This window comes from Amblyomma americanum, chromosome 10 (genome assembly GCF_052857255.1).
Source record: "Amblyomma americanum isolate KBUSLIRL-KWMA chromosome 10, ASM5285725v1, whole genome shotgun sequence".
In the NCBI taxonomy this organism is placed as follows: Eukaryota; Metazoa; Arthropoda; class Arachnida; order Ixodida; family Ixodidae; genus Amblyomma; species Amblyomma americanum.
In genome coordinates, this window is record NC_135506.1 from 127,006,764 (window position 1) to 127,032,745 (window position 25,982).

General features: G+C 47.9%; 1 protein-coding gene across 2 annotated transcripts in view; it reads right to left on the minus strand.

The window, feature by feature from the left end:
* Positions 1–25,982, minus strand: part of LOC144106695 (uncharacterized) — a 196,239-nt gene that overhangs the window by 64,615 nt on the left and 105,642 nt on the right. For both annotated transcript variants that reach the window (XM_077639537.1, XM_077639536.1), the window contains one exon: positions 4,856–5,012. In XM_077639537.1, the coding sequence (XP_077495663.1) occupies positions 4,856–5,012 (157 nt within the window). The remainder of the gene's footprint in view (positions 1–4,855; positions 5,013–25,982) is intronic.

A 25,982-nucleotide genomic window follows, 5' to 3' on the forward strand; every position in this document is an offset into this window, starting at 1 on the left:
CCCAGCAGAGGGCCAAGGTTTATTATGATCGGACAGCCAGGGCCCGTCGTTTTGAGGTGGGCGATGAGGTAATGATATTGCGCACATCGCTAAAAAACAAACTCGACGTGCAGTGGGAGGGCCCAGCACGGATTGTTCAAAAACTGTCGGATGTTAACTACGTGGTGAGTCTGCCAGGAAAACGGAAAGCACAGCAAGTTTACCGCTGTAATCTGCTCAAACCCTATAGACAACGGGAAGCAGTGGTGTGTATGATGGTAAACGTTCCCTAAGAGCTTCCGATCGAGCTTCCGGGACTAGGCTCAGTGACGAACAGGGAAGACACTGATCAGGTCATTAGTGACTTAATCATTAAAGCACCGCTGTCGGCTGAGCAGAAAACCGAACTACACCAACTCTTACAAGAGTTTCAAGGTCAGTTCTCTGAGAGGCCTGGTAGGACTTCTGTCCTTACTCGTGATATAGAACTTACCTCCCCAGAGCCAGTACGATCCAAGGCGTACCGGGTGTCACCCCGCCAGCGCGATATTATGGAGGCTGAGGTAAAGAAAATGCTACAGCTCGGTGTTATTGAGGCGAGTGAGAGTGATTATACCTCCCCTTTGATTTTAGTTGAGGTACCGGGCAAGGAACCTCGTCCTTGCGTCGACTACCGCAGGCTTAATTCCATCACTAAGGATCAAATTTATCCGATCCCTAACATCGAGGAGCGCCTTGAGAAAGTTAGTAGCGCTCAGTTTATTTCCACGCTAGATCTTGTCAGGGGTTATTGGCAGGTTCCACTTACAGAAGAGGCTAGTAGGTATGCGGCGTTCATTTCACCAATGGGAACATTCCGTCCTAAAGTTTTGAGTTTTGGTTTGAAGAACGCGCCATACTGCTTTTCAAGCCTCATGGACAAAGTGTTGCGGGGACAGGAAGAATTCGCTTTACCGTATTTAGACGACGTAGCGATATTCTCCGCATCCTGGTCTGAGCATATGGCACACTTGCGGGCAGTGCTAACCCGCCTGCGCGAAGCGAGCTTGACAGTCAAGGCTCCCAAGTGCCAATTAGCACAAGCCGAGGTTGTATACCTCGGTCACGTGATTGGACAGGGTCGTCGCCGCCCCTCTGAAATAAAGGTGGCCGCTGTGCGAGACTTCCCGCAACCGCGCACGAAGACCGATATTCGGTCGTTCTTAGGTGTCGCCGGCTACTATCAGAGGTACATCCCCAGGTACTCCGATATCGCGGCTCCCCTGACGGATGCTCTTAGAAAAACAGAGCCCCAAACAGTCGTCTGGAGCGAGACAAAGGAAAGAGCTTTTAGCGCCCTAAAGAGCGCCCTAACAAGCCAACCTGTGCTACGATCGCCAGACTACACAAAAGGGTTCGTTGTTCAGTGCGATGCTAGTGAGCGAGGCATGGGCGTTGTACTGTGCCAACGGGAAAATGGAGAAGTGGAACACCCCGTCCTGTATGCTAGTCGTAAGCTGACCTGTCGTGAGCAGGCGTACAGCGCCACCGAGAAAGAGTGTGCGTGTCTCGTGTGGGCCGTTCAGAAATTGTCATGCTACCTAGCCGGCTCGAGGTTTGTCATTGAGACGGATCACTGCCCTCTCCAATGGCTGCAGACCATCTCTCCCAAAAATGGCCGCCTCCTGCGCTGGAGCCTCGCTTTGCAACAATATTCCTTTGAGGTGCGTTACAAAAAGGGGAGTCTCAACGGTAACGCCGATGGCTTAAGTCGAAGCCCCTAACGTGGGAATCCACCTCAAAGTTGTTTGTTACTGATGTTTTCTTCCTGAGGCAGGATTTTTAACATATTGCTTTTGTTTAGTGTTTCAAAGTGATTATGTGCTTTCTAGTGCAATTTTCCAATTTGTGGGCGCGTTCTGAGTGCTGCTTGACTACTGTAAGGAACTAGGCAGTAGTATAAAAGGGGAAAGAGCCTGGCAGAGCTTAGTGAGGGTTGTCTCGTGCTTGCTGACTGAGCGGTTGCGTTTCGGCGTAGTTCTAACGCTTGCTGGGAACGAGCACAAAAATGGCAACTCTCCCGAAGTCACTTTGCAGTGTCCTGTGTGATCCTGAACCTGAGAACGAGGCCTTCTCTGTGCGCTGCGCTCAAGCAACGTCGAGGGACGACCGGTTTTGATTACGAGCGTCATCGAGCGACATCCCTCCGGACAGCGGATGCAGTCCCCTGACCATCGGGATCTCCTTCTCCCGGCGGGGCGGTCTGTTACGTTTCGCCTACGACGCGCGGTATAGCCGGCGCGGATGCAACGGACGCCGGGGCTTCGTTCCAAAGTGGCGGTCATTTTGGGCCCGTTCAGTGCTGCCGTAACGCCTCCCGCCAAGCGCGTCCAGGCAGGTTTCAATGCCACGTGTCGTCGTGTGTGCGTGTGTGTGTGTGTGTGCATGTTGGTGCCCACGCTTGTCAAAGCGCGGAAGCCGGGGAGAGGAGCTCCCCAACTGGGAGGCGAGGAGGTCTGACCGGCGCCGGCCCGGCGGACGCGCCCGTCACGTCTGTACATGTCCGTGCGTTGCCGTCTCGTGCGACTCATCCCAAGCCGTTCCTTCTTGCCCTCGACTCCGAGGGTATAAAAGGCAGCTGCGCCGGACGCCAAGGAGGGACTTCGATTTCTTCCTTCGAGTAACGTGGTCGCCCTGACCGGCTGCTCTTTTGCGCTGCCAGAATAAACAAGTTGTTCTGTTGCCAGTCGACTCATCCTTTGCCGGGACGTTCGGATGTTTCCAGCTTTGCCCCAGGCCGCCAGGCCAACGCTACCCTTGGGGCTTGCAACCCATTTGCAACAATCTCTTACTGTTCTATAGGTTCTACCGATGATTTCCTTATACTCTTAAGTCACCTGAACCATATTTAAGACAGGTGTAATAAATAAAAAATGGCGCTTAACTCCAAAAGAATGCAAGATCATTTCTTGCAGCTGCATGCGTACTAATTCTAACTTCTTGCACGTAATAAATTACACTGTAGTGTCTCGCGCATCATAATTCAAATATTAAGGCATTCATATGATGTAAGTTTCTTGGGCCACGCACATTCACGCGATTTGCGACAAGTCCTCCAGATCACTAGGATGCCTGCGTAGAAACTTGCGAAACTTTCCTAACAGCGTAGGATATTAGGCATATCTAGCAATCGTACGGCCACAAGACTTTTCATCGCCTACAGGGCCTCCGCATCAAAAGTACCTAATCAGCATGCTAGAGCTAGTCCAGAATAGAGCCACCCGTTTCATGTCAGACAACTACAGTCTCCTCTACAGCATAACAACGATCAAACTTGATATCGGCCTCGAGCGTTTAGACATTCGCCGTTCCATTGTTCTCTTATGCTTATTTTATAAATATCATTACACCACCATGCCATGTACATTATCGCTTGTAGCACTTGGACGCATTTGAGGCCGCCTACAATATCACTGCAGCATAAACCACATACATGAAAAAATTCAAGCGTTTAATTCATCTGCACTATCGCATGCAATCGCTCTTTGAAATGATCTTCCTGATAGTACCGCGTGCATCTGCAGCTGCAACCATCTACCATTCCAGAGACGGCTACGCAGACATCTGAAATGACAACGTATCTTCTTTTTTCTTTGCCTTTCTGTATCACAGTGCGTTTTTCTTTCTCCGTTGCTATTGAGGTTTATATTGGATTTTTGTGCTTCTAACAACTTCTACAGCGACTGGCGCATCTACCGTGACCACTGCATTTTTTGCTATTTTTATTTGCCATGTGTCCAAGATTCATGCTACTACTAAGTACCTTGCATCTATGTATATTTTTGCCTCCAAGTTTTCCAGGGTAAAATTTTTTATTTTTGCTTAGCCCTTTAATATCATGTTGCATTAATTAGCTTCACTTGTAGATTTGTGATTCTTTCGCGCCCTTACTGAATGCCCTTCAGGAGCCTGTAAGTTGTTTTGAATAAATAAATCTCACACATCCTATCCCCAAGGGGATTATGTCGAGTGATAGCCAAGAGCCGAAGGTCGAGCTCCACGCATGCGACGAATGGCATGGACACGTGTGAGTCTCTTTGTTACTGTATCCTTAGTGTGCCTTGATCAAGCTGTATGGTCTGCTCAGCGTGGTTGTGTCTTCCATTGGACGGAATGTGCGGCGAGGGAGAGTGGCTGGCTCTTATGTGGTCTGGTCGGGCTGACGCTTAACCGAATATGAAGGTCGAAGCAAGGCTTCGATAATATAGGATAAACTTTACTGCTCTAGTTTCTATACACTTCAGAGTGCAGAGGTCATCTTCATCTTGCGATGTCTTCGAAGCTTCAGGTCTCGGATGATGGTAAACATTAGTACTTCCATCTAAATGCGACGTGCTGGGAACCCCAATGGCGGGGTCAATCAGCGGAGCAATGGCGGGCTAAACACAATGGCGGTGTACAGTGTAGAACACACGTGTATTTGCATTTCAGAACACGTGCAAGACAATTTTCTTTTGTGAACTAGGCACTATGGGATTGGCTGCAATTTTAGTGATTATGCGGCTGTATATTCGCAGCGGCACTCTGAATGCACATGCGCCGTGAAAAAGCACGCACAAAGAGAATGAGCACAAAACAAGAAACAGTTGGTTTTTTGTGCGCGCTGCAGAAATACCTAGCGGCCCAACGCGCTATGATATAGTGAATGCATATTTACAGCCCCTGGAGACTATGTGACTTGTCCAGTCCGGCGCTCAACATGCGCGCTCTTGTTCGCTTTGCTTGAGAGCTAGCCATCCCGGCCTACAATGCCTTCATGAAGAAGAAAACCCTGCCACAGAGTTGAAGCTTGAAAGGCTTTTCTTCCTTGTCTACTGGTTGAATCTCGTGTGCTTACCTTCAGTATGTGTAGCAGCTCCTCCATAATATGCTTGTTAAATTGATAGGTCGGAGTGTTGATGTACCCAAAGTGAAAGATCCTCTTGGCAAACAGGCCGTGCAAATGTTTCTTCACACTCGGGTCCTTCACAACTTCTTTTGTTTTGTTCGACGACCTGGCATGGTTAAAAAGAATATGCTGCTAATATGTCACTAAGGACATTGAAACCAAGATCTTACGACAGGTACTTATTGCGTCCCGAAAACTAGGATACGCGTCACAACCTAAACGCAGGTGTGATTCGCTCAGCGCATTTAATTTGCACGGCGAAAAGGCAGAAACCAATGCACGTCTGACATATTCCACATATCGCAGACAATTCCGAGGAAACACACTGAGGGCACTAAATGTTAACTGCAAGCTATGAATTTGAAAGCATTTAATAGTCTCATTTTATTTGTTTTTCAGTTCTTTTTTAATCACCCGCGTTCTCATAAACATACAGTCGCAAAGCAACGCTTATAGTAGGTTCACGTTCGTTCGGCAACGCGTATCACGGTTTTTGGCCTCACTAAAGAGAAAGAAGGGTTTTCGCCTATTGAATGCGTGCTCACCTCGCAGTCTGAAAGCGTACTGAGTTCGATTCCCACACCTTTGGAAGAACATTTAATTTTCTTCGTTACCATAGTGCCCCCATCTCGGATTTTGGTTTCACTGCGGCTGGTCAACGCCGACGCCGCGTTTCGTTGCCGATGAGGCATTTGTTGCTTCCGCTTTAAAAAAAATTGCTCACGAAACTGAAATCATGAAACGTACATTTCTATGACGAGTGCTTCACCAGTCACTTCACCCATTATGCAGCTGAGCAGCAATTTAATAAGAAAATGTAGACACCAGTCGGATGGTTACTGTGCGTGCATGCGAACGGAGCAGAAAGGCGTCAAGCTTCGGAGCAGCAGGTGAACAGAGAATTGCTAAGCGGGCGAAAATATACCCCGACTCTAATCTTTTACGGCCCCTCGTTACCATATGTGCCACAGCTAATCGGGTGTCTTGACGAGCACAATGATCTTTTGGCTACGATTAAGTAATCAGCCTGGCGCCGTAATTATTTTTGTGCACCAGTTTCATATCAGCCTCATTCAAGTACAGCCATCCGTTTGATCCTAACTGTACTGTGAACTGTAAACGGGTGAGGGTGGGTAGTTTCCTGGCCCTACGGTGCTGGGATCTAGGGAACACCCATGTAGCAAGGGCTCTTTGTCACCGGGGGTATGTTTTGCTAAACCGTTGTCATCTCTTAAGATTACGCGGTTGCTGCGAAGAGCGCCCTTTCTTTCCAATCTTTCGTCTCATATCTCTTTCAACTCTCCTACTGTCTGCACGTGGCACCGATTGTGGCGCAGCATGAGCCAGTGACAGGACCCCTGTGTACTTTCCTTTTTCATTCTTCCTGCAGTCGCAGCAACAACTATACTGAGAACGGGGCGTGGAACCGGCGAGATGGAGGTGACCCTTACAAGCTTTCTACTGCTCGCGCAGGTGTTTTCGGCGAACATTTTGGCGGCGGTCCTTCCTGACGGATTTCCGTTCGACGACGTATGCCCGGAATTGGTCGACAGTGGTTCTTCGTGTACGACTGCATTGTTTGAGAACTTCGAATTGCGACAGTGCCCAGCCAGCGACGAATTTGAACGGTTTGTGATTCCGAGCTGGCAACATTGCCAAGTGGGCGTCGACGCTGCCAAGTGTCGGCTACAAAAGCATCGGAGCAGCACTGTAACGATGGGGCGTGGAACCGGCGAGATGGCGGTGACCCTTACAAGCTTTCTACTGCTCACGCAGGTTGGTCTTTTTCACCCTTTGAAACCGTCGCGCTACATTTTGCCGGTTCCACCCCAAATGCTTTATCTTACTTTTTCCTGTAAGCCACGCGGTTTTGTGCTGTCAAATCGTCTGTATGTTAAGAGGCATTTTTCAGTTTTTCGTAGCCCAGCGTTTTATCTGCTAATCTTGTTGCTTTGTGGCGGGGATATTGAGAGTAACCCTGGCCCAGCAACAGCTGAACAATTTCAAGAGCTGTTGAATGGTCAAACCACGATTCTTTCCAAGTTATCGCAGCTTACCGCGGACGTAACTGACGTAAAAGCCCGGCTTGTTGTATTGGAAACTAAGTTAGGAAAAATTGACGCAATTGAAACAACTCTAGCCAACGTTGAAGATCAACAACGAAAAGATCATGAAGTTCTGAAAAGTATGATTGCAAAAATAGACGATTTTGAAAATCGTGGAAGGCGTAATAATTTGATTTTTTACGGCTTAACTGATTCTGATTACAGTGAGACGGCAGCCAAGTCTGAGGAGCTTATCATAAGTCAGTGCACTGAGAAGCTGGAATTGTCTTCCGTGTATATTGAACGTGCTCATAGGCTGGGTAAATTCTCCCAAGGAAAAAATCGGCCTATCATTGTGCGCTTCAATTCCTTTAAAGACCGCCAGGCTGTGCTTGCAAATGCATTCAAGCTCAAGGGATCCAGTGTTGCTATATCTGAAGACTTTTCCCGTACTCTCCGTGATAAGAGAAATAAATTATAGGATTATGCCAAACAAAATGGCGAAAAAGGCGCGACAGCAGTTCTGAAATATGACACGCTTCATTTGGGTAGTAGGCGTTTCCAATGGGACTGTAAAGCCGGCACCGTACGGGAACAATGACAAACCACTGTTCATTCTGCGATGTGCCCGGTCAGCATTTTGTCAATCAATTGCCGCAGTATAAAAAATAAAGTTGATGACTTTCACTTTCTTCTTCGTACCGTCCAACCGACCTTTGTTTTGGGAACAGAATCGTGGCTCGATCCGACCATCTCAAGTGCTGAAATATTTCCTGACACGTACGAGTGTTTTCGTCGCGACCGTTGTGCACGTGGCGGAGGAGTGTTTATTTTGGTCCATAAAAGTGTCCCGTGCGCTCAAATGGAATTCTCTGATAGTGAAACTGAATTGGTTGTTTGCAAAGTACGACTGCCGAACGGGAAAGCAATGGTTCTTGGGTCATTTTAGAGGCCTCCTGGTCCTTCTGTAAATCCGCTAGTTGGCCTATCTCATTTTCTTGAAACCATTAACACTGAATGCCTTGTTTTAGGGGGGGACTTTAACCTTCCGGAAATTGACTGGTCAGCTGACGAACCAAGAGATATAGCTCGAGGGAATCTATACTCAACTTTTTTTGACATTTTAGATTCCAACACCTTTTGTCAGTATGTGCATGAGCCATCACGAACGGACGGAACTGGTCACGTACTCGACCTCTTGCTGTGTAACGTGCCTGATGTTGTATGCAATGTACAAGCGTTGCCTGGTTTGAGCGACCACAATATTATTCTAGCAGATTTATTAGTTCACTACGTGAAGGTTGCAAAACCACCTAGGCGAAAGATTTATGTCTACAGCAGGGCCAACTACGAGGCGATTAGCGCTGCTTTCGATTCGTTCTTTCCAACTTTTGATGAACTCGCGGATAACTTAAATATCGAACAGCTATGGAATACATTCAAACAGAAATTGTTCGAATTACGTGAAGCTTTTATTCCATTAAGCGTTATATCAAGTAAGAGAGCTCGAGATAAACCCTGGTTTAACACCGAGTTACGTGCCCTTGTTCGCAGACAGCGACGAATGTATCGAAGATACAAGTTGTCTAAATCGCCAGAGTGTTTGGCTTTGCTGAAAACAATAAAAAATGAATTCACACAGAAGTCTCGCATCGCTAAAGACTTGTATTTTTCGAATTTAGGAGAAAAACTTGTCAGAGATACCAAAGAATTTTCGAGATATGTGAAGCGTAATGGTAAGGATGACAGCTCAGTACCAGCTCTGAAAAATGATGAGTTAATCATCCATGATGATGAGGCTAAAGTTGAAATGTTTAGCCGTTATTTTTCATCTGTGTTTTTGCCACCTAATTCACGTTCTGTCTGTTTTGCATTACCTCTTGAAATAGATTGCATGCCGGAAGTTACTCTTTGTGTTGACGGTGTGCATAAATTATTGAAGGAATTGAATCAGGCTAAGGCTTGTGGCCCTGATGACATTCCTGCCGCAATTTTAAGGAATTGTGCGGATACATTATGTCTGTATTTCACCCGGCTGTTCCAGAAGTCTCTTAATGAAACCGACTTGCCTGCTGATTGGAAGGTAGCGCGTGTCGTGCCCATACATAAGAGTGGTATGCGAAACTCCGTTCAGAACTACAGACCCGTTTCCTTAACCAGTATAACCTGTAAAATTATGGAGCATGTAATATATAGTTCCGTTATGGCCCATCTCACCGAACACAATCTCTTATGCACTAGTCAACATGGTTTCAGGCGTGGATTTTTCTGCAGTACGCAGCTGGTGGAGTTCGTTCATGATTTGGCATCGGCAATCGATAAGCAACAAATTGTGGACTGCGTTTTCTTGGATTTCCGCAAGGCATTTGATGTTGTCGCGCACAGTCTTCTCTCCAAATTGAAAGCGTATAACCTGGATTGTAAAGTAATTGCGTGGATTGCAGAATATCTGTCGTTACGAAGGCAGGCTGTTGTTCTGAACGGTATTTCTTCACAGTATGCACCAGTTACGTCGAGAGTTCCCCAAGGCTCAGTATTGGGACCACTTTTGTTTTTGCTGTATATTAATGATATTTCAGTTGGCATACAGTCTTCATTCAGGATGTTTGCCGATGATTGTGTTGTTTACAGAGTAGTAAATTCCACTTCTGATTCACAAATCCTGCAAACTGATTTAGATACTGTGGCAGACTGGTGTGTACGTTGGGACATGTCCTTAAATATAAACGAAACTGTTCACGTCACCTTCACAAGAAAACGTGCTAATCATCCGTATAGGTATAGAATTAATGATCTTACTCTCAACATAAGCAAGTCATTTCAATATCTAGGCGTCTTGTTTACATCTGACTTACGATGGAATAAGCACATTAATTATATTGCGAATAAGGCAGCGTCACGTTTGGGTTTTCTACGGCGGAATTTTAGCCATTTACCAAGTAACTTAAAAACACAGCTGTATTTCAGTTATGTACGCTCCATACTTGAATATAAATGTGTTTGCTGGGACCCGCACACATCTGAGTGTGTAGGAAAATTAGAGAAAATTCAGAATAGGGCAGTTAGATTTGTTCTTGGTAATTATAATTGGCAAGTCAGTATGACGGAAAGCAAACGAAAGCTTAACTGGCAAGAGTTGAAGGACCGTAGAAGGTACATCAGATCGAAATTTTTCCATGAGATTTATTATTCAAAAACTGGCATAAACCGCGAACAATATATCCAGGCACCTCATTATATATCAAAGCGACTGGACCACTGCTTGAAGGTCAGAGAATTTTCTTGCAAGGGTGACGTCTTGCTTTATTCTTTTTTTGTTAGAACTGTTCGGGACTGGAACAGTTTGCCATCGAGCATTGTATGTATTACATCAAACGAAGCATTTTTCCATGCACTGCAATAATTGCTTTATACCTATAAATGAAGTCTGTACCCCCCGCTGTAATGCCCTCCGGGGCGATGCAGGTAACTAATAAATAATAAATAAATAAATAACGTCACAACTGCTGCCGACACGTTTTGCGGACACGACCTCGCCGACATAGCTAAGTAAAGCTTTCGCATTAATAATTTCGACCCCCTGGGGATCTTTAACGTGCACTGGCAACACACAGCACACGGGCATCTTTGTGTTTCGCCTCCACCGAAACGCTGCCGCCGCGATCGAGTTGAACCCGGGTACTCCGGTTCAGTAGCCGAGCACACTGAACCGTCCGCAGCGTATTTACAAGTAGCGTGCTTGAGGTCTCCAGGTTTTGTTAAAAAAATGAATATTAAAAACGAAATGGCACAGTAGTTGTCTTACATCTCGCTTTACACCCGCACCACGCCTTAAGGAATGGGAGGAAACTTGTAGGGAAAGAACATAGAAAGAGTTGTCGTAGTAGGTGGATTCTGAACAATTTCGCGCACCATTCGTTATTCCTTCCCTTACGGCGCGATTCGTTTATCCACCGAGATATGTGAGACAGTTACTGCGCCATTTCATTTTCTGCCCAAAAATTTTGCTTCGGTTTAACTACTGCAGATTACCCACCGCTAATTCTTTTTTTGGGGGGGGGGGGTGGGGGGGCTACTGCACTCGCCGCGGTGGTTCATTGGTTAGAGCGCTCAGCTGCTGATCTGGACTTCTCGGATTAGAACGCGACCGTGGTGGCTACGTTTCGATGGAGGCGAAACGCTGAGGCGCCCGTGTGCTATGCGATGTCAGTGCACGCTAAAGATCCCCAGGTAGTCGAAATTATTCCGGAGCCCTACACTATGGCACCTCTTTCTTCCTTTCTTCTTTCACTCTCTCCTTCATTCCTGCTCTTAGGGTGCGGTTCAGGTGTCCGCCGATATGTGGGACAGATACTGCACCATTTCCTCTCCTCAAACATCAATTTTCATGTTCATTTTTTAACTACTGCTGAACCTGGTTAGATAGCGAAAACAGTGGCGTATCGGGCAACTCGACACGGCTTGGAGTCTGTAACGTTGTGTGCATTCCCCACACTTGGTAGGTAGCGCGCCCACCCGGCCACCCTGGCAAGTGGCAGCTAAATTAATGGTTGATCGCGAGAGGTCGGTCATCTAATGAACGCTGCGGCCTATTGCTGCAGCGCCGCGTGTCTGGCACAACGTCGTGAGCGCTCTCTCACCACCAACACGAAACCTCAAAGCGCGATTGAGGCATCCACTGACCCAGGAGCCAGTTATGCGCCCTTCCTTTCCACAAAATCATCGGTCTAAACGTCGTCAACGCCACCGCCAATAACATCATCAACGCCGCCGGCCTATAGCTTCAGTGCAGCGTTTCTGCCACAACGTTGGCTACGCCAACGCATTCAGCGCAAATCTGTTACATACTACAACAGGGTTTTTGACGACCTAAGGCTGTCACACGCACACACCACTTTTTCGCTTATGATGAGGTCGCCTCGTTACGGGAATTTAACCGCTCTCTAAATGGCATTTGACTAGCGCAGCTCGTCTAATGGTGTTTTACATTTAAAACTTAGATGGCAACTCCCATTCTGTTATTGGCGTGTTTATTGGTTAACAGTCACGACACTAGGTGGCAGGAAAAGATTGTGCTGTTGCTCACGCTGTTAGCACCAGGTTTTCGCGCCCTTTCAAACAAGCATGGCTTGATCCGCGCGGCGTTATAATGCGGAGGAGTGTGATCCGTCGGATGACAGCGAAAGTTATGAGGAAGTTGACTTCGTCTTTTGTTCTTCAATTAAGAAGATAGTGATGACAGCGTCAATGACAGCGAATCTGAAGACGAAGAGAGCATCGACGATACAGTCTCCAGCTCCTTGAATGGTGTCCAATCTACCTGAATAATTTTCGAATGAGCGCACGACGGTTCGAGTTCAAGGATTCATCGGGATTGCAGTTCACAGCTTCCTCCATAGCCACTGCAGCTTTTTGAACCATATTTCGAAGATTAACTTCTGGGCAAGACTAGCGGACACAAACCGCTGTATGCCTCTCGGTTGTTGAATTCAAAGAAGCTGGGCAAGCACTCCCGCTTCCGAAAATGGAATCCTGTCGCACGCGATAAGTTGCGTGCCTGTTTTAGCTTTTTCTTGCTTCAGGGCGTCGTGAAGAAACAAAACGAAAGGCTTTACTGGTCCAAAAATCGCCCGATTGAGACTTCTGCAATTGTAGAGATGATGCCTGTAAAGAGTTTCCAGCTTGTGATGAGAATGTTACACTTCGTCGATAGTACGACAATCCAGAACTTTGAAGGACACCCTAAACCTCTTCTGCGAAGAATCTCTCCGGTATATCAGGACCTCCTGAATAAATATCGTACATTGTACATGCCTGAGAATGAACTAATTGTCCACGAAAGCTTGTTGCTTTCCTAAGGGCGGCTCACTCGGAAGCAGTACATGAAGCTGTAGGGAGCCAAGTTCGGCATCAAATCACTCCTTCAGTGCGAGTCAAAAAGCGGATATATTTGGAATTCAGTGATATATACAGGCAAAGGCACCGACCTGAAGACCTCATTGATAAGACAGGTCTCGAATCGCCATGAAAGGTGTAATGAAACTTGTGGAGCCTCTCCTTGACAAGGGATACTTGCTTTACCATAGACAATTTCTACACTTCGGCATTACAATGCATGGAAAAGAAGTTGGTCACGGTTTTATTCAGTGTGCACGGTGCGGAATTGATGCCATTTATTGAAAAGATGGGGAACCAGGCCATGAAGCATTAAGCGATCATGGATTGTAATCACACAATGGGACACGTCGACAAGGCCAACCAGACGCTGTCAAGCTACTCGGCGCCAGAGTAGAGAAAAAAGATTTCCTACAAAAAGAACAAGCACTTCTTGAATGGGGCGAAGTATAATTCCTTCATCCTCTAGCAGAAATAATGAAGAAGAGCACCCCATCTAGAGTACCTGCTGAAACTCGCTTACGAGGTCGTCAGCAAGAATTCAAAGAGTTGTAAGGAAAAGAAGAAAAGGCGCCGTGGATGTCTTATGAATTTGAAACAGCTTACTTAGTGCCACTTCCCATTGTACGTCCGCCGAGGGAAAAAAAAAGAGCCTACAGGCTGGTGCGTCATCTGCTACTTGCAAAGAAAGAGCAGTGGTAAGAAAATATGCAAGGAAAGCGGGATCTGGTGCATGCGGTGCAAAAAGGCCTTGCGCGGAGTGCCGTGTTTTAAGCATTACCACGCTTTTGGTAGCCTGCAGTAGTTTCTATACCAATGGATGAAGAGTCCATCTTGTGGTGTGCTCTTTCCTCGTAACCCTTTGGTTATGTCACACAAAATTTTATTCTGTAGGATTAAATTTTCTTTGTACATTTTTTCTGTTTTAATAATGCTGGTGAAGGATTCTCTGTAATAAAAAAGTCAGCCATTTTCGTAATTTTTTTGTAGGGCAAGCTTTACTACGGCATGTTCCGCGAGTTTCGCCGACCACGCACAAATATATAACCTCCAGCACCCTTCAGTGTGCGCCGTGTGAAGCTGCGCCGAAACCGATCAAGAGCGGAGCCCGACCGCGGCAGCCGCTTTTCAATGGAGGCGAAACGCTAAGGCGCCCGTGTGCTGTGCGATGTCAGTGCACGTTATAGACCCCCAGGTGGTCGAAATTATTCCGGAGCCCTACTCTATGGCACCTCTTTCTTCCTTTCTTCTCTTAGTCCCTCTTTTATCTCTTTCCTTCGGCGCAGTTCAAGTTTCCACCGGTATTTGAGACAGATACGGCGCCATTTCCTTCTCCCAGGAACCAATTTCCAATTTTTTTTCAATAGGCCTTACCCGCTGCGGTGTCTCAGTGGTTAGGCGCTCGGCTACTGATCCGGAGTGCCGGGAACCCGGACGCGGTGGCCGCGTTTCATTAGAGGCGAAACGCAAAGGCGCCCGTGTACTGTGCGATCTCAATGCTTGTTAAAGATCCTCAGGAAGTCGTAATTATTTCAGAGCCTTCCACTACAGCACCTCCTTTTTTTCCTTTTTCTTTAACTCCCACCTCCCTTCCTCCCTTTCGGGCGCGATTCCGGTGTCCACCAATATATATGAGATAATTACTGTGCTATTTCCTCTCCTTAAAAAACAATTTTCATTTTTATTAATTTTTCACCCCCTCCGTCCCCGCACTACACCACTGCACTCAATTGTTTTATGTTTCTAAGGGCCACAACACCGGCAGCCCGGCCGGTGGGGATAGTCTTCACGGCCAGGTGTTCCGAGCGCAGCAGGGTGTCCCAGTCCTCCCAAGTGTTGAAGTTCTCTAGACCCCTCGAAGGAGGGTCCGCCGGGCATAGCGAGAGGATGCGGAGGGAAGAGCGAAGGGTTATGGACGCAGTGTGCAGGCAGGAGTGGGGAAGGAGGGATGATAGTGGGCTAGGGTAAGGGTTGAGGGAAGTGCTTGCGTCTGTAGTCTGCGCCAGAGTATTGCGTGTTGTAATCTAGGAAGGGGTGGGGCGGGGGTAGGTTTGGCGCACGGCTGTGTAGGCCTGCGTAAGTAGTGGTGGTGAAAACTTTATTTGAAACAGGGGAGTTTAGGACACGGAGGTCCTTAGGCTACCGTTCAACTCGATGAATGAGTATTCGGTGCTTCTTGAATCCCCGATTCGGGGCCCCCTGAGCCCGGTTTAAAGCTCGCGCTAAAAGCTGGGTGCCTCGTTTCCGGTATGCCCGGAGTGCGCAGGCACTCATATAAGCTCTTCTCGACGAGGTGGGGGTGCATCAAGCGTACCAAGTATGCCGAAATGAGGGACGTAGACTCAGCATCGCGCAAAGCTTAGAATTGCTGTTTTAACGCCTATTAAAATGTGCTGGGCTTCCCAGTGGGTGATGGCAATTGCAATGGTGACTTCCTCTGCAGCCTATGGCCAGGTGTCTAGGAGAAGAAGTAGTTTGAGGTGGGCAGATGAAGATTACAGCACAGCCACTTCATCACCCCTGCGTGCAGCGTCCACACATACGACATCTGGCTGCGAGGAGTGCTCTCGGTGGAGTGCCTTTGCGCGGGCTCTGTGGCGCTGCTTATATTGGGACTGGTGCATATTTCTGGGCGACGGCTTGATGAGCTGCTCGCGGTGAAGGGTTCGAGAAATGAGGAGGAGGGTTGGGTTATTCGCCGGTATTCTGATAAGGAAAGAGTCCAGGATATTCTGGACTGTGGAGATTTGTGTGGGCATGACGTATTGCGATGTCGGTGGACCTCCACGGGTTCTCCGATCGTGTTGTGGAGGCCCAGGCCTAGCAATCTTTCTGACGGTGTATTGAGAAGATAAGTGAGATCTTGAATGGCTTGCGGATCAAGGCATTCAAAGCAGTTGTGTCGTGTTTGGATAGTTGTAGCTATGGGGTAGGGTAGGGCACACGGCTGAGGACGAAGGCATGGATGAAATGACAAAGGTCGGGCACCTTCATGCCCCATTGTAGCCCGAAATTCTGTGGGCCAGGTGCGATATCGCGCCTACGACCTGTTTGAGTTTCTTGAGAGTGGTTGCGTTTTTGCCATCGTTCTGGATGTGCAGGCCTAATACGCGGAGAGTGTCAACTTCCGGCACCGAGTCATTCTTCAGTTCAACGGCAACGGGGCAGGGAGGGAAGCAGTGGTTCTTTGGACAGATGAGAAGCAGTTGGGACTTCTCTGGGGAGCAAGAGTCCGATGAAATTGAAATTAAGTTTTGAGGAAAGGAAATCGCGCAGTAACTGTTTCACATATCTCGATGGACACCCAAACCGCGCCGTAACGGAAGGGAGAAAGGAGGGGGTGAAAGAATAATTGGTTTTGGGGGAAAGGAAATGACGCAGTATCTGTCTCATATATCGTTGGACACCTGAACCGCGCCGTAAGAGAAGGGATAAAGGATGGAGTGAAAGAAGAAAGGAAGAGAGAAGTGCCGTAGTGGAGGGCTCCGGAATAATTTCGACCACCTGGGGATCTTTAACGTGCACTGACATCGCACAGCACACGGGCGCCTTAGCGTTTTTCCTCCATAAAAACGCAGCCGCCGCGATCGGGTTCGAACCCGGGAACTGCGGATCAGTAGCCGAGCACCCTAACCACTGAGCCACCGCGACGGGGTGAAAGAAGAAAGGAAGATAGAGGCTCTGTAGTGTAAGTCTCCGAAATGATTTCAACCACCTGGGGATCTTTAACGTGCACTGACATCGCACGAGACAAGGGCGCCTTTGGCGTTCCGCCCCTATCGACACGCGACCGCCGCGGTCGAGTTCTAACCCTGGTACTGAGGCTCAGTAGACAAGCGCCTTAGCCACTGAGCAGCCGCTTGCGTAATTTTGGGTTAGGGTGGCTCCTTCCTGCAAAAAGTTGTCTATGCCACTATCACTTTGTGGGCAGCCCACAGTGTAAAGTCGTCGGCATAAAGAGTGTGCTTCAGGTGGGGAATAGTTGACAATTATTGGGCGAGCGGAATGAAGATAATGTTAGCGGGAATGTAGAGAATGGACTCTTGAGTGGTGCCGATAATCTGAAGAGTGTAGGAGGGGGAAGACAGAGGGCCGAAGAGTATCAAAGCTGTGTCGTCGGTGGGGAATGTTTGAATGTAGGTGTAGTACGTGCGTGCACCTACATTCATTTGGGTTAGGCAGTCATGATCGATTGATGTTGAATGCGATCAAAAAACTTAAGAGATCAAAAGCTAAGACTGCCTTGGTGTGACTCGGAAGAAGCGGGTCGGTATTCTCGTGTGTAAGTTGTAGCATGGCGTCTTGTGCGGAAAGACAGGGGCGAAATCCCAACATCCTATGCTAGTCTACGTTGTTGCTTTTTATGTGCCTTGTGAGTCTCGCTGATACAAGCTCGACGAGTTTTTCGACGCATGAAGGTAGCGAAATCGGGCAGAGGTTTTTGGAGTGCAAGTGGTGTGTGGTTTTGGGTATGAATATTACATTCGCGTCGCATCAGGACTGCGGGAGGGCATCCTCCTTCCAGCACTGGTTGATGTATTGCGTAATAAGGGTGATTTATTGATCGTCGAGATTACTGAGCATGGAGTTTGTGATTTGGTCTGCTCTATATGCGGATTAGTTCGGAGAATCCGGAGGAGAGCTCTTACTTCCGTCTAAGTGGTGTCTGTGTCCAGTGTGGGTTTGCCTAGTCCTGTGTAGGAGGATAGATGTGTGTGTCACCCGGCATGTGGTTTGAAGTGCATGTGCATGCGGTATGAAGTGTGTCTAGGAGAGCTTCGGGATCGTCAAGATGTTCATGTCTGAGGCTTGTCTTGTTGGTTGCGTTAGTGATTTAGTATTTTTGGAGTCAATGAGGAGTCGGAGGAGTCACCATGTGCGTTTGCTTGACAGGTTTCCGCCGATGGCCTCGCATATCTGTCCTCCAATCGATCGGCAGAGGTCTTCAGATGGTTAGTAGATTTCTGTCCGCAATGCGGACAGCCGCTTTTTAGGTGTCCTTTTATGTTTATTTTCTTTGCAGCGTTCCAGGAGGCTGTGGGCTAGACGTGTGTCTAGGATAGGGGTGTAATGAGGTGATCCACATTTACTGGAGTCCCGATAGCAGCGGCTGAAGAGCCGGCGGAGCGGGCTGTTGACGTTGCTGACCAGGCCGGTTGCCGAAAGCGTTCTGTGTTGCACGAGCTAGAGCTTCGTCTTCTTCAGTGCTGCTGGTGACACCAGCTTCGCTACAGATACTCCCCCCTAGCGCGATGCACAATAAAATAAAAAAATAAAAATGTATGTGCAAGTTTCATGTCAGTGAAGTTCAGGTCAGAGGTCGGGAAGGCTGTCGGGCAGAAGAAACGAGCTCGGGTGGTCGAGCCTGGCTGCTTCGCATATGGCGAGGGGTTTCGGTGGCAGCTTCAATGCGGTGCGCGTGGTGATCGTCATGCTTATGTGATTGCACTTAGGCGTCTATGTCTGCAACGGGATTATCTGAATGGGTGGTGCGCATAGCGCGAATGGCGCCCAAGTTAATCAGTTTGTGTGTTCTTTGTGACGGGGTTCTTTGTACGGGACAGTAATAATATTTCTTCTAATATCCGACCCTTCGCCGATGATTATGCCATTTACCGAGCAATTTTTAACTCTGCCGACCATTTGGCATTGCAAACTCACAATACTCACATACAAGACTGATGTAAATCTTGGCTGATATCGTTAAACGTTTCTAAAACCATGTTATGTCTATTCACCATCGTCGTAATCACGTCGAGCCCGATTATACTATTTATAACATGCAAATTGCAGCATCTGAAACTTTCCAATATCTTGGTCTGCATATCTCCCGCGACCTAACTTGGGCTTGTCAAGTTAACCACGTAATAAACTCTGCTAATCGTGCTTTAGGCTATTTACGTCGTAACTTTTCGCTCGCTCCACCTTCGTTTAAACCGCTTGCTTTTCTAACTTTTGTTCGACCGAAGCTGGAGTATGCTAAACCTATTTTTGACCCGCAGTACAATAATCTTACTAACGCCCTCGAGTCGATTAAGAATCGCACGACACGCTCCATTCTGTCTAATTATTCCTACTATCTCCACACTAAAAGTGCAAACAAAACTACCCTCTAGCTGAACGCCGTACAATAGCACGTCTTAACCTTTTTAATAAATTTCTCCACTCCTTGCCTTTTGATAACGCCTACATAAAAAGAGTACATCGCATCTCCCGCTTTCGCCATCAAAATACAGTGTATCCCCCGAAAGCCAATACCGCGACCTTTCAGCAATCATTTTTCATACGTACAGCACGAGACTGGAATGATGTGCCCACCGAAGTTACCATATCATCAACCCACAAGCATTCAAGCGGCTCATCGAAAACCTCTCAGCATAATTTATTTCCTTTGTTTGCCATAACCACCCACTCCCTCATGTAATGTCTCGATTGAGAACTTTGAGGAAATGAATGATTGAATGAATGAATGAATGAATGATCACTGCCGAATGTATGTTGTGTTCTGTTCTAGGTAACACTGGTGATGTAGCGGCTCAGCGTCAGGTCCGTCTGTAGGGAGGACGTTTACCTAGTCGCGCAAGGCACGGAGTTCCTGCTCTCGGATTTTCTTGGCAGGACGTGTGCGCGGTGAGTTTGTCCTGTCAAGAAATCCGAGAACAGGAACACGTCCACTGACAGACTTTCGAAGCTAGGGGTGTTGAAAACTCTCGCAGAGCTGACTCAGGCTGCCGTTACCAAGCAGCATCAAGCACTACTTGGATCTAAAACGGGGAGGAAAATTTAGAGAGATTGGGCTACGAACTCAAGCAGGAGCATGTGCGCTCAAGAGACATACCGCGAAAAATCAGGGACAAGATTAAATACCCTCCGCTGCCCAGAAACATGCACCCTACCTTTCATGATGGACGACGTAAAGACAGAGGCGAGGCACTACATTCTAGGTATACAGGTCGACAGAACGCCCTATATACAGACGCTGCAGTATACGAGAACAAAGCGGCACACGCGGCTGTGGCGGTTAGGGAAGACGGAACCTCGGTGGCATGCTGCACAGTCCGTGGCGTCGAGACCATAGAAGAAGAAGTGACCATAGCCTTAGCCGTTAGCCAAGGGTGGGGGAGGGGTGGGGAGAAGGGTGGTCATCACCGACTCAAAAAATGCTTTAGGAAGTTACGAATCGAGGAAAGAGATGGACACTGCATTCCGTATAATAAACATGGATGGAGGACTCAGAGAACTCGGGCTGCTCAAGATTTTAAGATTTTTATTTGAGCTAATTATTTGTAGCATAAAATTGTTCACGCAAAAAGCGTACAGGCGCCACTCCTGTCTTGTGTGTGCGCTGTCTTCGTCTTTAAGCGCCTGTAGGCTCGTTGCGTAAACAATGTAATGGTTCTCTCGTTTCAGCACCAGATGACCAAGGACATAGATGAAACAAGGAGGCTAACTCGGTCACCCGAGGTTTCACCGGTCGACCCCTAGAACCTCCCAAGTTACCGAAACTATAAACGGCCGACAGGATAGGCGCTTATATATGGAAATCACTTTATATGACCGACTAAATCGACAAATTTATCCGCCAGCAAACAGAAAGCTCAATAAGAGGAGGTTATGTGAAGAAATTTACAGACGGGGATTTTTCCCAACCCAGTACTCTACAAGTGGCACCCTGAAGTCTTCAGATCACAGTGTAAATTTTGCGACGAGGCAGCAACTTAGGTTCATATGTTGTGGACATGCCCGACTAGGTGCGATAGCTCGCGCACTCTAGAATCCTGCGAGGCTATGATCTGTAGGTCAGACCCTAACGTCCATCAGGACATCAGTCAAGCCCTTGCTGCTGCTGTGTCTCAAGAGATTCCGGCCGACGGATAGGGGTGACGGGGAAGACGAAACTTCTTCCCTAGCGTTCAGTGACTGGTATTCCATTTAATTTGTTTCTCTCTCTTGGCATGACTGGGGTGCGGGAGATAACGGGTGGCGTCGCCGAAAATGCTGTCTTCCCAGGTCACACGGAGAGAGTTCTTGCTGCTGTTTTGTTAGTTTCTAGCAGTTGAACGGGAAGCCGTCAAGCTGTGTCTGTTGGCTCTGCTTGGTTGAACACAGCAAGATATCAGCGATGCCGATAAGCGAGAGTGGGTGTTCCTGGGGGACGAGCATATGTTGGCCTCCGCAGAGAAAGAAAGGACACACCTTCTTCGGGATGGGATTTCCCCCAGGGGGGGCACTTATGTGATCTTGAGTAATCACACACGTCCGATCGGTGGCCTGGGACGCGGCAGGTTGTACAAGCGTCTATATGCCCTCAGTATGAGACACACCTGTGGAGGGCTCCTCCATAAAGAACGGCGCGTTCTTTAGGCCATTAGAAAGGAACGCATTGCGTCCATTCAGGGTGCGAGATTCCAGGTTGCCGATGATAACGTTTTGAAGCAGGGCTGTCGAGGTCTCGTTCCAGTACGCATTGGATATGACTCCTTGTAGCGCTCCGTCCGATGGGGCTCTGTAAGCTGCGAGTGCGAAGCCCTTGTCTTAGTATTAGATGTGGGCTATGTGAACCAATGCGAGCGTGTCAGCTTGTACGGGCGTACTTGGAGTGCAGGCATTTTTGAGGGGGTTTACCCTGGTTTTGGTACACGTTGGTATCTGAATCTGGGAGGGGCGGAAGCAGGTGCATCTGCAGCCCACCTCAGGATCTGAAGACGATCTTGTAGTCGGCTGTCGGAAGCGGCGGCTGCTCCCACGAACGTTGCGCATCTGCGCGTAGCTCCTAGGTGCGCTGACGCGTCAACGCATGCAGGAGGTGGCATGGTAGCGCCGGTTTCAGACGCTGTGGTATCTCTAGCTGGGGTTCACGAACGGAGGTCCTTGGAGCGGGAAGACACAGCAAGAATGTAAGTCCAGTCCCTTCGGTCATTGTCGCGGAGGTGAAGAGTCTCTCCCTTCACCTGGACATCCTTGCTGGCGTTGGTGGCGGAACCGCCCTGGATAGTTGGTCCAGCTCCCTGCGGAGCAAGGCCTAGCCCAAGCAACTCGACGACAGTGGGAAGAAGGCGGAGTGGGTGCCCGAAAAATGGCTTATTCGTGTCGAAAATTCATAGGCGTGCAGCACTCACATTCAAAAATCACTGGGGGCTGAAAATTGGGCTGATGATGCGGGTGATTGGCGAATTCCGCTGTCTTTGAGCGAAGCCGATGTGGGGTCCGTCCTGACTCTACGGATCCCCTAGCGGCCAATCTTTCACAACAGCTACGCTTTCATCAACTTTAAGCCTCACTGAGTCATTTAATTTTGATTTTGACGTATGAGGTCACGTGAGGGGTGCCAATTCCTGAGGACACATTTTGCGGACACTTTCTGCGAAAAACTTCCCGTGACCGCTGTTCATTCGCATTAGCCATATAATGCTTTCGCATCAATAAAAGGTGCGAAAGCAGCCTTACCATGGGAGAACTCTTGGGTCTCATATCGTAATTGAAGAAATAAGGGAATGGGTGAGAATGAAGAAATAAACAAAGCGTGTGCGCCTGCTCTCTCTGTGTTTCGCGGATTAAGCAAAATAGCAGGAGTGCATAAATTGTAAATTTTACAAATTGGAATATTTACCGTCCCAAAGCGACGCTTGGCCAACGATTCATGCTGTAGCGCTAGTCCAAACTTGCTTGGACTACGTACGGTTCTTCACGTCCAGTGACTTCACAGGACACGGGGGCTAGCCTAATCATTAATATTTACACGCAGGCGTTAAGGATCCCATTCTGCAGGCCTCTTTTTAGGCATCGTCCTCGGCGTTGTGAGAAAAAAACACCCTGAGAAACTGCCTTGTTGGCCCACCTTGCTCACGTGACCTTGGGGCGTCATCACAACCTTCCAAGCGGACTGTGAGCAAACAGATTATCGTGGCTGCTGGGATTTAAATTAATGATTGGTGGCGAGAGGTTGCTCGGGAAGAGTAGCCTGGGTCGCACAGCGCCACTGTTGGCAGCACCTTGCAGCTCAGGGCGGTGGCGCATCATTAAAAGCTACATAACTGCGCCAGAAGTTGCATGAGGACTCTCAAAGATTTATTAATTCACAGTCGAGATTGACAAATTCCGCATATATGAGCTTTAACCCTTTAACACTGTTATATCATACACTTATCGCACAGATTAAGTGCCCCATCTTTTTTAATTCTTAAGAACTCTATCTTTGGATCCTATCACAACTGATTTCATGTTTCGCAACACACAGTTGTAACAGATTGGCATTCCGTTGCGAGGTAACAATGAATAACAACAGTTGTTCGAACGAAGCATAACCGCCTAGCAGCCACGCTTGCCCATGCAGCGTGTATCAGCATTTGTTGTAACCCTTTCCCTCTTACCGATGTGGTTCTCTAACGCCGCTGCGCTGAGCTGTTTACGCTCACAAAATACTATTTAGAAACTGGAGTGCTGTAGGCTCTCTAGTGCGCGTGTTCCACTGGACAGTAAATATATGCATGCTTACTCTTAAACATCTGCGGCTTGTGCAACTTTCTACCTGTTAATAAAAAACGCCCAAATTGGAGTAAATGGCTTGCCCTATATCACGCACCCAAAATCATTTCTAGTGCACATATATGCACTAAATTATTTACTCCTAAATACAACGGAGGTATTTGGGAGTACAAGCGAGTAAAATTTCACGACACGAAACGGAACCCAAAAATGGCTTCATAATTACGTATATCAATTGAGGCTCATTCTTATTCATAGAAGACTACGAGAAGGGTTAAGCTTAAGTTAAGAATAACGAAGCAAGATGTCGAAAGGGAAATGATAGGTTACCGTTTGGAGTCCTAAAACGGCCGCCGTGTGTGAGGGAACAAACGCGGGTTAATTATGTCTTGGTGGAAATCAGGAGGAGGAAATGGGCTTGGACAGGGCCTCTAATGCGAAGGAAAGATAACCGCTGGTCCTTAAAGGTAACGTAGTAGATTTTAAGAGAAGGCAACCGTAGCAGGCGGTGGCACAAAATTACGTGGGCGGATGAGATTCAGAAGTTTGAGAGGATACGGTGGGCGCAGCTGGCAAAAGACAGGGTTAATATGAGACTAGAAAGAGGTATTTGCCTTGCAGTGGGCGTAGTCAGGCTGATCATAATGATGACGATGATGGCTCGTTCTTAGAGTAGTGTCCGTGGCGGAAACGGGCAGGTAACCAAGCTTGGGAAAAGGCGCTGCACTATAGGGACCCTGCACCATGCGTTCTTTTCGCCGTCTGCAAGCCCAGCGGTGGGATAGGCGAAGACGGCATAGTCGTCAGCTTGTTGTCTCCTTTTCCTTTAGGAGCTCGCCTAGTTGCCTCTTTCATTGATATAGCGATGTAAAATTAGAATAAATAGGTCAAAGATGAAGAGGAGTCTCGGAGTGGTTTTCATGGTCTAGCCCCTTGATATCGGCGACTATAAACCACTGCAAAAGAAGTTGAAAAGGAGAACGCCCCGAAGGCACTCTTGTATGGCAGCGTTTACTTCTATGTTCACTTCTTTAAAATATGCCTTCTTAATATGACTGAGGAAAAATGTAGCCTCATCACTTAGTCTAGAGCTCGCCCTTGAAACTATGTTCTATCACTGTTCCATGTTGACGCAACACACTAGTATGCTGCAACGCACCACGAGAACCACACTGAAAAAATCTGGGAGAAATAAGCCTAAGCCAGGGGGGCTAACGGCCTGGCGACACTAGCAAAGGAAGGTCAGGTAGCTTACTGTAGTAGGAAACGGCGTCAAGCCGATATCTTCTACCGCGGTACGTGCCCGTGAAGAAGCAGAAGTGGGCAGAGATGCAGCAGCAATGGCAACCAAGGGGTCGTCACTCGCCGCCATTATCAGACGACTGACCAGAAGCAGACGAGAGCTAGGTGGGAGTGCGGACAGCGCGAAATGGTTTTTACATGACAGCGTACACAGCGATGGCGTAGAGGTAGAGGCGTAGAGAATGCAGCATATAGTATGGTGTAGAGGGTGCAGCTGTGACGTAGAGGTAGAGCGTTCGCCTCGCGTGTGAGAGGACCGTAGCTCAAATCCCGGTGCAGCGCAATTCTCCACCGAATTTGAAGAAAAAAAAACTCCTCGTGTCGATGGAATTGCATAACCAGTCCTGGAGTGCGGCCTTAATCAGGCCGCCGGGTGAATCAGGTGACCACAACCGACAAAGCATTCCCTCACCAGAACAGGATTTGGCCACCCTGGTGCAGTACTTGGCCACAACCTTCCATGAACAAACCAATTAGCCGTCGGCCCTCAGTCGCCAACCGCTGCAGAGCAACTGATCAAGGCGGCGGTCAGACCTGTGATGAAGCGAAGGGTGCTAAGAATCTCTGGCTCCAGATAGGCCGCCATTGGAATCTGAACCTGGCAGCTTTTCACCCTAGAAACTAATCTAGCAAGTCCAGCCTAGCAGTGCTGTCCGAGGAACTAGCGAACATTAAATGGGATGTCATGGGGCTTAGTGAACTTAAGAAGACCGGTGAGGCGTATACAGTACTAAGGACGGGAACAAAGACAAGGACAAGGACGGACAAGGACAAGGACGGGAACATTTTGGCCGGTTTGGCCACTCTTGCCAAACCTATCAAGTGTGGGCGCATCTACTTTGGCCAGACCGGCCGTTGTTTAAATGTGAGAGCCAGCGAGCACAAACGTACAATAAAGAACGATGAAAGGGGGAACTTACCTGATCACTGCAGATAATGTGAAGATTGCGAACCGGTGCTGGAAACGGCGCGCGGTTCATCGTGAAAGGAAGACAGCGAGTGGAAAAAAGTCATATCACATACAGAAAAGTGGGCCCAGTTGCGTAAGCACTTCGTCAGGTAAACTGAGCGGCCGGGAACTGGATAATTTAGATGGTCATGTGTAGATCAAGTTATTCGATAACGTTATCGTGTTTTTTTAATTTTTTATGCCTTGTTCTGGAAGCAGTAATGCAGTGGTGGTTTTTTATATAAAAATATAATCTTGATTCTTTGCCCTGTTTCCTGTTTGCTTGTTCTGGCTCTGATAATGAGATGATAATTTTAGTGTATTGGCGTATAAAGGTAGTGTTTTCCGCAATAAACTCAGTTGGTAGTAGCCGCTTTTTCTGTCCCTTTGTCTTCCTGTG